The sequence below is a fragment of the Vanacampus margaritifer genome, chromosome 20 (assembly GCF_051991255.1).
Source record: "Vanacampus margaritifer isolate UIUO_Vmar chromosome 20, RoL_Vmar_1.0, whole genome shotgun sequence".
NCBI lineage: Eukaryota > Metazoa > Chordata > Actinopteri > Syngnathiformes > Syngnathidae > Vanacampus > Vanacampus margaritifer.
Genome location: NC_135451.1, coordinates 7,654,874 through 7,667,009, shown reverse-complemented (window position 1 = coordinate 7,667,009; position 12,136 = coordinate 7,654,874). Strand labels below are relative to the sequence as shown.

Genomic DNA, 12,136 nt, shown 5'->3' with positions numbered 1-12,136 from the left:
TTTGTATAATACTGACAGAACGAAAAATGTATTCTGTAATGTACTGTAAGTGTCTCATGTGAGCAGGTAAGTATGCTTAAAAAATGCAATAAAACATGCACAGTAGAATGTTCAGATGTTTGTCAAACAAATGTTAAATGTAGAGTTAAAACAACACTGACAGTTAATTTATTGGCATTTACATGTTATATTAGACAGATTATTGCCTTTAATTTGTCAAATTCGGTCAAATTATGTTTACAACGCACAATTCCCGAGCATGGAAGCAAGAGTTGCAACTATCCTGGTTTCCCCAATTTATTACTGTATTACACTTTATGGAAGAAAGCCTAAGAGAGACACTTTCAATATACTGTACTACTTCCCAAAATAAACGTTTTCACTTAAAATAACAGGATTTGAATGTACTTATTTCCTTATAGTCACTAACAGTGTTGCCACAGTTACCTTGAAAATGTAAGTTACTTTACTGATTACTTGCTTTAAAAAGGAATATAGTTACTTTGCTGATTGCTGGCTTTAAAAAGTAACTAAGTTAGATTACAAGTTACTTTAATAGTTACATTGAGCACATACCAACAACCCTGCTTAACAGAAAAATAACACCCGGTTTTGCCACTTACAGTAATTGGAGGTGCGTTTTTAACAGTGACGATTAAGGACAAAATTTGCCTTTATTAAAAATAAAATAAATGTAGCAAACATTTTAATTTAGCATATTTTTGTTAATTAAAACAATGAGTCTTTTCAGGAATTTATTATTATTTATGAAATTTACAACTTATTTTTAATTTAAAAACAATAATAATAAAAAAAAACTTATTTCTAGACTTCACTCAACAAAAATTTTTTTTTTAAATAATTTTGTAAAATAAAGGCAGTCTTATTTCCTTGGCATATATGACTATAAATGTTGTAATGGCAACACTCAACAGTTATAATTTACATTGTTTATAAATATAGTGATTACATTTGGGGACCTCCTGCAGTCACACAATCTGATCTGATTTTTTTTTTATTTTTTATTTTTTAGACATACTGTAGTGTTATTGAAGCTACGTGGATAACACGGTTGACTAAGCAAAGTGTTTAACACACCATAATATATTTGTTTTTAGCTCATAAAAAATAGTGACTGCACTTGCATCTTGAAAACTCCATCCCACCCTTTTCTTGTTTATGGACATGTGAGTTGCGCTGAAAACGATAATGTCACTCCCTCAGACCTGAATATTACATTGAATACTCCCACAATGCATTTCACCACCTTTTTTAAGTGTTCTATAATGTATAGTTATTTGTTTAGTGACTTTAGTGAATACAATAGTGTTTGGAATCAATAATCATTAGTTTTCAATAAAATACGTGCGTGAGAGAGGCACTGAGAAGTAAGTCCTGTTTATTTAATTCTTGTCAATTCTTGCTCACTACTGCCACCCACAGGCAGTTAACAGTAACAGCTTTTTTGTGGTATAAACAACAACATTCAACTAGCTTCAAACATACAATTTTACAGATTTACACTAACGCCCCCCAAAAATCTAACGAGTGAAGACGCCGGCGCTTATAAGAACTCTGCAGTAAGTGTTTCTAATAACAAGGTCGAGAGAAGCATTAACTAAAGCTTTCAGGAGTTTACTAAGAGTCTATATCAACGTTGCAAAACAAATAAACAAGCAATCATGGATACTGTTCAGCCAGGCACTGAATGCATTCAAAAGCAAATGATCCCACCAATGTGCAGATTAGTAAATGGTCCCACTACTCTAACAAACTGTAGAGATGATGAGAGATGATTCTTAAAGACAAGACGATAAACAAACACCAGCCTCGCTACTTCTTTGCAATGTTGAAAAGAGCAGCTAAATGTTAGAATCTTCTGGGCAGACCTACTGTAAGATTGCCATCAAGCAGAAATATGTATGATAACTATGCACTGACTTGTCATGAAGCCAAAGTGTCAGGACCAACCCTAATTCCTATCAACTCCGCATTCATGAAATATTCGCCACTCAATTATCAGCAGAGGTGGCAAATCCAAGTCCAAGCAGAAAGTAAAAACCCTGCCACCGTTTGGCTTTAGCCCCAGGTGCTAGCTTGCTAGCTCTCTAGCTGGTGATGGTGCTCGTTTACCTGCTAGGGAGCTAGCGAGCAAGCTAGCTAGCATCAGGGGCTAAAGTCAAACTGTGGCAGTGTTTTTACTCTCTGGACCTGGATTTGCCACCTGTGATTATCAGACAGTAGCCGTCTACTTGGTAATAAATTTAATGTACTGTAAATCTATCAAGCATTAACAATGTTACCTGGAAAAACTCCTCATCAAGGATCCTGGTGCCAAAGACAGTAATGCCATTAGTGCTGATGGAGGTCTGGTCACTTCTCAGGAGAGGTTTGGTGATCTTCTTCTTGCAGTCCACAATGATGGTGACGGTCTTTTTCTCCACACTAATAGCAACACGATGCCACCTGTTCGAAATCAAAATAACAAAGAATGTAAGATCAGTATGAAAAGAACTCAGATGCTCTCGTTCACTCATTCAATCGTCAAAAAATATTTATTTTGGTACGGAACATCTCGAGATACAACAGGCTAACTGGGGTCACACGTGAGTATGACGCCTCCTTCCACTTTGGACCATTTACCACTGCGCTTAAGGGCTATTGCATACCAGGCAGCAGTGGACCACATTCTTGCCCCCACACTTTGGCCCTGTTTAACACAGGATTACACTCATTAAACTCCAAACTTAATCCTCCTTCTGGGTTACTCGGCATGACAGACATGGTGAACATTGTGGAAAGTGTGTGTCGGAAACCAGGAAGACCGGCCTCGCCTGAGCAGGAGGCATACAGTCAAAACATTGTTCTGAGGTGGAAGATGAGACTTGGCACCAATGAAACCTCAAGATGGAGTATACAAGGCATTAATCACAGATACAGATCCGATCATGTATGAATTAATTTTCTCTCGTAAATCGTGTAGTTGATATGTTCATTTCTTTTGAACAAGACTCATACAGACATTCCAGCAACACAGCTTGGAGGGAAATAAACGTGCTGTGCTGCATTCGCTAGGCTTAGCTGTGCAGCCGGATGGATTACCTGTCACATTATATGGTCGGGAAGTAAGGGCTAACATCAATGGGTTTGATTTAACTCCAGAAAATGTTGCATTAAAGAGGAAGTCGACCTTTCTTGACAATAATATATTGTATGTGACCTCAGTAGTCTAAACATGACATTCTGATGAATATTACATTTGTGGAATGCGTTACGCAGCAAAATCCAGTCGTTTTTATCTATCTTGGGGAGCTGCCATTTTGTCACTTGCTGTCAACTGACAATGACATCACGACCAATCACAGCTCACCTGTTTTTTTTAAAGCTGAGCTGTGATTGGTTGTTATCTAAGACCTGAGCAACTGTGATGGCAAGTGGCAAAATTGCTGCTTTTTGATATGGATCAAAACTGCTGTATTTTGCTGCTTAACTCATGTTTCACTAATGCAATATTAACAAAAATACTACGAGAGGAAAAGAGGGGTTGCATAGAACATATTATTGTCAAGAATTGCGGTGTTGACTTTAACTTTAAAATTTAAGGGAGTTAGCTTATTGTGTGTAAAAATTAGCATAGCATTTATTTATTGATAAAATGACTGAAGAAATGACATACGTGTTTCTTAAAATGGAAGATGTTTACAGTTTAGCAGTATTAACTGGTTTAGGGTGTTTCGGGTTCACAAGATGGGGGCTGATGTTCCAAATGAGGATCGTTTTTGACTGATAATGCCTAATTAGGAAGTGAGCAAGGGTGTCTGTGTCACTGTTTCCAAAAGTCTGACTTCCCATGCCATTTGAACTCAAATGTCATTTTCAAACTAAAACATGTCAAGCAGCGTTTCAACGATTCTATTGAGCAGTTCTTGAATGAAATAGTCGAGTAATATGGACCATAATTGATTTAACACAAACACTGTAAGGCACCATACAAATGTATTAATTTCTCACCAGCCTTTTTGTTTATTTATTCCCCCTTATCCCTGCACAAGGGTTCATGTCAGCTAAGGCAAAGCTCTTTGTGAGAACTCGAGGATTTCTGAACCCGGGAGCATATAATCAGTTTTATGCTAAAAGGTTAGCAGCATTGTTCCTGGTTGGGTGAGGTAATCCAAGAGGTAAAAGGAGGGGAGAAAAGTTTAGCACTGCCTCCTCCAGCACTCCCTCTAAAATAACAGAGGCAGTGAGTTCATGGATGAGGTCAGGTTGCCCACTGCAGTGCCTGCTGTGCCACTGTAATCCAGAGTCCCTCGCCTGTCTCAGTGCCCAGAAGGCCCCCGATGAGACGGATAATCCTGTGATGGGCACCTATGGTGCATCAATGGGAGGACCTACGGTGGTTTCTTGCTTTTATCCAAAAGAGCAAAGCACCGGGGATCGTAAAATGTCTGAGACTGTTTACATGACAACGCCTCGTAAAAACGGGAATGTTTTTACAGATCAAGGCGGTCTCAAACATGGATTCTTCTATCAGTATATATTTCGAATATTGATTTTCTAAATGGATTCCGTTTGTATGAGGAGGTGCGTTTTGTGTATGATTATGGGAATGTTCAGATGTGACGTACTTTCCATCCGCAAGGTTCAGAGTACGGAACAGAGGGTAGTCCTCCGGGGCTGGCTTGCCATTCTGATCCTCATACAGGAAGACAGGTGAGCGTCCCACTTCAATCCCCAGCTGCTGGACCCCCTGCTCGTTGTAAATAGACAGCAGGAAGGATTGGAGGCCAGACTTGGGGCGCACCGTAGTCAGGATGGAGAAGTCCTCGGGGAAAGCACCTTCTGTAAAGGGACACAATTTATTGGGGGTGATGGGAGGAATCTGATCAAGTCTTTTTGGTTCATAAATCCAGAAAGGTCTTATCTGTGTTTGTCCACCTGCTTGTTAACAATTAGCAGGTTAGTCTTTGTCTAAGCAGAGGAAAAGACAAGTTGTTATTATTACTCTGGGGTGTTGTACAGCTATATTGATGCAAAAACAATTACTCAAATGGTGAAAATTTATTCAGTATTTGCACCTTAATCCAGATTCTCAAACATCTCAAACATCATCATCATCATTGGGAGAATACCGACAGGCCTTCCCATCCTGTCTACCCTCTTTATTCTTTTTCATGTCTCTTAGATAGTTTGAGCCTGTTAGGTGTAATTTTGTTGCTATGTACTTGTGCATGAGCAATAAGAATAAATTCAATTTGGATTAGATTGAGATTGTTTTGTGATTTCCCGTGTCTTTTTTCATCTCTTTTCTTGCTCGTTAGGTCTTTGTTTCCACCTGTTATGTCTGGTGCAGGTGTGCCTCGTGGTCTCGTCAGTTTACTTATACTTAGGCCCCGTCCACACCAAAGCCAGTTTCAATGAATCCTCACAAGTTTCTTACCGCTTAGGCCGTTCCTCCACATGATGGCGCGGTTTCAAAGCTTGAAACCGATCACTTTTGAAACCGTTTCCGTCTGGACACCATACGCAGGATACTCCTCCAGTGATGACGTAATGATCGCGGCTCGATGACGACGCATTGTCGCAGTTTGATGTCGTCCTCAGCGTCTTCTTTTGGACACACGCAAGTCTTGAAATGCTTCTGTGTGTACGAGATTTGTTTGAGGAACGAAGCCGGCTTTGCTTCCGACTGGACGGGGCCTGAGTTCCCTGGTTTCAGGTCAGTTTGATGTTTATGTTGTCGTCAGTCACGTTTCCCTGGTCATGTCTTTTTTTTTTTTTTTTATTCCCAAGTGTTTTGGCTGACTATGTATGTTTTTTTTTTTTTAAATTAAATACTTTTGGATATTCCTACAATCCTTGCCTCACTTGTTCACATTATCAATAAGATTTAGCTGAAAGAGGTTAAAGGATTAGTAATTATTTACAATAATTTACTGGGAATTAATATAATTAATTGACAAATAAAAAGAAAATATATATACAGTGTAAATATATATAAAATCAATTACAATTTGTAAAGTATTAAAAAATTCATATTTATGATATTGATATGTAGCTTTTGTAATTTTGTAAAACTGTTTGTAAGTGTACTTTGCTGTCATTCATTTTGTATTAATTAGAAGCAGATGAAGTCTTACTCATTTCTACCCCCGTCACATATATATATATATATCAAATGAAAATCTTACCAGGGAATAGCTGCGTGGTGGGGGCACTGATCTGGACCTGCTTGCCAACTCGGAATGCAGCGTCCGGCTCTGATGCTCTTCGGTTTGTGCAAAATCCTGACGTTTTTGTCACTCCTTCTGGGTAATTTTGAAATTGTAATACTTTTAGCACATCCACTTGCTGTGCTGTTAAGAGACACAAATGAAACATCAGTTAGGGTCTTACTACTTACTGATTTTGTGTTCATTATCACCACTAAGTGAGTCCTTAATAGACTGAAATAGTAAATTTCCTCAGAGGGCGAAAACATCCCGAAACATCTCACTCTCATTTTCCTGAAAAAACTGCAAGGGGCAAAATAAACAATGTGCCAACTGAGCTCCATTCTTGCACCAGTGTAGGTTTACCTGGATAAGAGTCTCCTAGAGTTTTCCATTCTCTTCCACCTGTACATAAAGGAGCCTGTGTGGCACAGCCATAGCCACTGAGACCCACGTGAAAGCACTTCTTCTTCAAAACAACCTCTCTGTATAAACATCAAGTTGGTAGACTAACCTGTGTACAAACCACTCTTGTCTGAGTGAGATTTTCTATATGCACGTAGCCAATTCAAAAGTAAACACTAAAGGATAACACTATAAAATATGTAAATGGAGGCCGAAGCAGACAAACCATCATACATACTAGATAAAAACCAAAGCCCCCCTTTTTGGTTGGCATGCGCAGGTTTAATCCCTCTAAAGGTCTCTTTAACTGCTGAATACAAAAGAAAAAAAAAGTATGTGGTTTGGGCACAAGTCCCTGTTTCAACATGAATCTAATCTCAGTGTACATGACGGGTGCCGCAAGCACTTCTCAAAGAGAAGCATGGGATCACGTGATCAATGAATACACATGATCCTGATTTGAGATTTTGCGGATTTGAACACATGACTGAGACACCTCAAAAGGTTACTTACTATTTTAAAAAAAAGCCATTTAGGCCAAATAAATAACCAAAAATCTGTCTGTAGCCATAAAGTTTTCTAAAAATTGTGATGAACGAAGGGCCCAAGAGCTAATTAGAGCTGCACCATAACAAAAAACTATGCACCATCCAGTATTTTGAGATTCATTTTCTTCTACCTTTTTGTCTTACGTTTTTACATTTATTTATTTATTTTTATACTGTATATACTTTACTTTTCATACATTTTTAGACTTTTTGTCCTTTCTGTCAAATTAGTGACATTTCTGTCAATTTTATGGATGTATGGTAATTTTATGCCTCTCTTCTTCCTTTTTACCATTTTATGGATATGTTTTAAAAACTTTTGCTGCCTTTTTTGCTATAATTTTTGGACATTTTTGGCAATTTTGTGGGCACTTCATGATCATTTTCAGGATTTCTTCTTCTGTTTTGGGGCATTTTATGGTTACTTTTTGAACATTTTCTTTCCTGCCTTTTCTTAAGTAAATGTTCTGACCTTTTGGGCAATTTTGTGAACATTTTATAGTGATTTTGAGGATTCATTCTTTTACTTTTAGATATTTTATGGTTACTTTTTGAAGGGTTAATTTTCTGACTTTTTTTTAAAAGCAACTGTCTGACTTTTTTTGGGCAATTTTAAAAATATTTGATGGTAATTTTCTGCCTTCTTTTGTTTGTGTGACTTTTTGGAATTGTTAAGGTAATTTTAAAAACTTTTTTATTTACCTTTCATTTCTTTTTTTCTTACAAATAAAAAAATTGGACTCTTGACATTTTTTAAATTCATTTTTAATCTAATTAATCATTAACTCATTCAAAGAATATTTTATCTAAAAAATAAAAATAAATCTAATATGTATATATAAAAAAAATTTTTTTAGAGCACCACAGGAGAGGGTTTGGCAGGTTGCAGACCCCTGACCTAGAAGCTAGCCAGATGCAATACATTGTCAGACGGAGAGCCTGTCCTAACGTAAACAAATGTAAATGTTTTGAATCAAAATGGGTTCCAACAACAGTCAAGCTACGTAGGTCGCCCTGGTATAGAGAACAAACAGAAGACACCAGCTCAAGGCAAAAGGAAGGATCTCGTCACTGAAGACTGTAGCTGAGGACGGACTATTTACTTACTTTGGAGAGTGAACTGAGGAAGTTATTGTGAGCTCCTGCAGAGTTGCTCTCCGTTCAAACGCCATTGCTCACTTGTTCCAGATGTGGCAATTTGGCAGGGCTGCAACCCTCACTCACACTTTGGTGCTGAGAAAATGTCAACAATGGCTATCTACAGTATTAAGTGGGCACAATGAGTGTGCTGAAATTTTAAGAGTGCATCTGATGCACTGGTGTGAGTTTACTCTGAAGGGGGAGTTGGGTGCTAAGTAAATAGGGCCACATAGCGACCACCTTAAGACTGAACGGGCTGAAGAAGAGAGACAAATGGCAAGACTTCCTCTATTAGTCAGACATCTGTATGCAAATCTTTGACACATTGAGAAGGGGAGGGCTGATATGACGCAATCACCGTCGGACAAATTTGATATCATACCCATTACAGGTGTAATCACTGCTATCAACATGCTGTCATTTCCACCCTGTAGCCTACATCTTGACAGAAATTGGCTAGTAAACAAAGGACCTTTTCACCTGCAGCTCCCTGAGACTCTAATAATATCTTCTGCAAGAATGTCTCTCTGTCCATACCCCCTTTCTCCTCACCCACTCTCCCTCTCACCTTCCGTAAACTTCCAAACCACCATCTTGACCGTTCAAACAAGACAGCTTTATACAGGGTTGTGCTAAGGAAATGTCAACTTTTCCTGAAAGTTCTCTTCCTTAAACCATTATAGCGGATGTAATGTAAACATATCTAATGTATTATTCGCATATTTAAATAAAATGGAAAATTCCAAATGACCAAATCTTCCTGACTGTTGTAGGTAGCACCTCCAGGAAAGGTAAAACAAGAAGGTGATTAGCTGATGTTTCCCCGCTTGAGCACATTGTGCCGAGAACTCTGAAAATGCTAGCTTTGTCTTGTGGAATGCACATCTGAACCTGCGCCCCGGGGGCTGAGAAAACGTGTCAGTACACTGCTAGATGGAGAAGGCACCCTGCAGAAACAGCTTCAACTATCATGAAGACCGCCAACGTTCGAAGTTGCGACCATATTTCGATTTTTTTTTTTTTTAAAAAAGCTGAAAAAAAAAGCAGATTGAATGAGTTTTAAAAGGAGTCAAGACAAATATTGGTGATTAAAATTTAAATTAGGTTATTTTCACACCTATGGAGTCAATATGAAGTGTAAGAACTAAACGAAGGTGCCGGAATTGATAACTTATATCCATAAATGTGTTGATGTAGCGAGCCAATGCCCTATGACCTTTACGGCTGTCACCTCAGTCTGTATACATCCCTGCTCTTTGAAGGCCTTGAAATCATAGGGAAGTGCAACAAGGACCATCATCAAATAAACTGCTCACTACTTAGAGGGGAAGCATTCCCACACAAGACACACACATCGTCCAGTAGGCCGAGCGGAAAAAAACATCTAAGTCGAGAGGAAGAGCTGGGCACCGAAGGTGGGGTTAGCGGGTTGGGGTGGGGTGGGGTGGGGTGGGGGGCGATACCAGCTCTTGGCCTTCAGTGTGGACCAGGCCAGTGTGGTGATAGGGTGAACCTGCCTGGGCTATGAGCCCCCTGCAGACATTTTTGAGCTTTGTATTATGACAGTTGGTCATAGTCCTTGAAGCATCACTTCCTATAATGTATATTAGACCTATATCACATCTGCACCTTGATAGTAATTATGATTAATAAACCACAGAAATTAAAAGCTATTAAATTAGCAACATGGTGCGCATCACCAAACAATCAAGCACGATAAATAGCCTACTCACAAAACCTGTTACTCAGTCTAAAGTGTTAAGTGGGTGTTAAAACTGCTGGACACTCTTCAACATTGTACATCCAAGTGCTTGAGGATGACTTTGTTCCAGCGTTGGGCGAGCGGCTTTCCCATCCATGCGTAGTGGCCTTCGTTAAATCCAACAAACGGCACGCGCACAATTCAGCGTTACGCACCAAAGTTGGCTTTTTAATGGTGCGCAACTTGCACACCTCAAAATGCGCATTCAGTGTCCGGATAAATCGGAATCGGACCAATCTCCATCATCATAGCAGACGGTCGGGCTGCATGTGTTTACTTTTTTTTTTCTTTGAAAGGTGCCAGTATTCTTACCTGCTGAGACACTGCTAGTCTGTAGAACCAGGGTTAACGTAAGAAATGCGGTTACAGAGGAATCCATAAGCCACCTTTTCGTTTTCCACCTTGTGGACCACCTTTGCATCTCCATCGTCGTCATTTAAACTTTGGGCCGACTTCAAGGTGATTTCTAATTGACGTCCCTTCCACAATCCCGAGTGATGATGGAAACAAGCTGTGCTACAAAGAAGCCATATGTGATGAGTTCTATGCCTCTTCTCTCAGCCACCACGAGGCCCCCCGATCCTCCTTGCCAGTGCCCAGCTTCCCAGTGAGGGTATTCGGGTTCTAACCGAAGCGCTACACTTGGTGAGTACACGGGCAGGAGGGCTGGGCAAAATCCACAAACCAGCGCTACGTTTACAGAGAGGGGGGGGGGATGACAAGGGAAGTAGCCCCCGATTAGCAAATCACGGGGCTGGAAATTCTCCTGTGGGTCCACCCATCAGCCGCACAACGCGCCCCGCCGGTCTCTCGGCACATGCAGTGCGTCTGAGGGAAGAGCAAAGACAAACATGGATAAATTAATGTCTAAAATATTTATAGACACAACACTTGACCTGAACACTCATTTTGAAAAAAACAATACAAAACCGTGAAACATACATTTCCAGTCACTAATAAAAAAAAAAATCTGCCATTGTTTATGGTTGTAGTCTGATAAAGTAAATTTTGTGTTAAATTAATAGCTATGTCAGTATCATTTAAAAGTTATCATTGTAATTTTTGTACATGCAGAATACTGTACTTGACAGCTCTCCAAATGGATGCCATTATAATGAAGACAAAAATGTGAGGGGGGAAAAAAAGCCTCACATTCACACACCGGTGGTCGACTGCTGCTATGCAGGGCATTGCCAGGTCCTGCAGGGACCAAATCAGGGTTCCGTGTCTTGCTCAAGGACACTTTGGCATGATCACCAGGGGTCAAGATTGAATCCATAACCTCATAGTTGGCAGATGGCCACTCTACCACTGAGCCATGCCACCCCAGACAAGTAGTATGAGAATGGCTAAATGGATGTGTTGGTCTGTGGTTGGTACATAAGATAATTTACAGAATGTTCCAAACATCAGTAAGCCACATTATTGTCATTGAGATTGAAAGGATATATATATATGTATATATGAAATATGAATGGTTCTATTATACAGTCAGAGACAAAAGGGTGGTGACGCTTTAGAACAGGGGTGTCCAAATGTTTTCTTTTGATGGCTGCATACAGAAAAATTCAAAGGCCCCTTTGTCCAACTTTATTAAACACACTAAAACCAATAAGTCAGTCCAAGTCAAGTCAAGTCAATGTATTATAGTTATTGAATTTTTTTTTTGTTGGTATTATTATTTTTAACACCCGCTATATGTGATAGGACAAACAGTTTTGGGACTTTCCCTGTAGCCCCGTAGAATAGCTCCGCCTCTGCCTTGAGCAGATCGCCACATTAAGAATCAAAGCAAGACTAATCGGTAATAAGATGACAATATTTCAAGCAGTGTTTACTTGAGGATCACAATGTTCACAAATAAGACTGTAAAAATTGTTTTAAGTCAAATTTAGGACCACCCGATAGGTTTGTCAAAAGTTGGTTTTATTTTTTATTTTTTAATTCATTTTTTTAGATATGCTAAAGACTGCTAGAAAATTGGCGGCTAGCCGAAAGTGGCCCCCGAGCCATAGTTTGGAAACCACTCCTTTAGACTCTTACGGAAGAAGTTGAATATTTAGTCATTT

The 12,136-nt window shown here is 39.3% G+C and overlaps 1 protein-coding gene across 2 annotated transcripts in view; it reads right to left on the bottom strand.

Moving 5' to 3' along the window:
* The window catches only part of col11a1a (collagen, type XI, alpha 1a), a 63,228-nt gene extending 52,529 nt beyond the window's left edge, over positions 1-10,699 (bottom strand). For both annotated transcript variants that reach the window (XM_077554429.1, XM_077554430.1), the window contains exons 1-4: positions 10,380-10,699; positions 6,192-6,356; positions 4,629-4,842; positions 2,304-2,466 (exon numbers count right to left, since the gene is read on the bottom strand). In XM_077554429.1, the coding sequence (XP_077410555.1) occupies positions 2,304-2,466; positions 4,629-4,842; positions 6,192-6,356; positions 10,380-10,503 (666 nt within the window). In that variant the 5' untranslated portion in view covers positions 10,504-10,699. The remainder of the gene's footprint in view (positions 1-2,303; positions 2,467-4,628; positions 4,843-6,191; positions 6,357-10,379) is intronic.
* Positions 10,700-12,136: the final 1,437 nt, after the last annotated feature.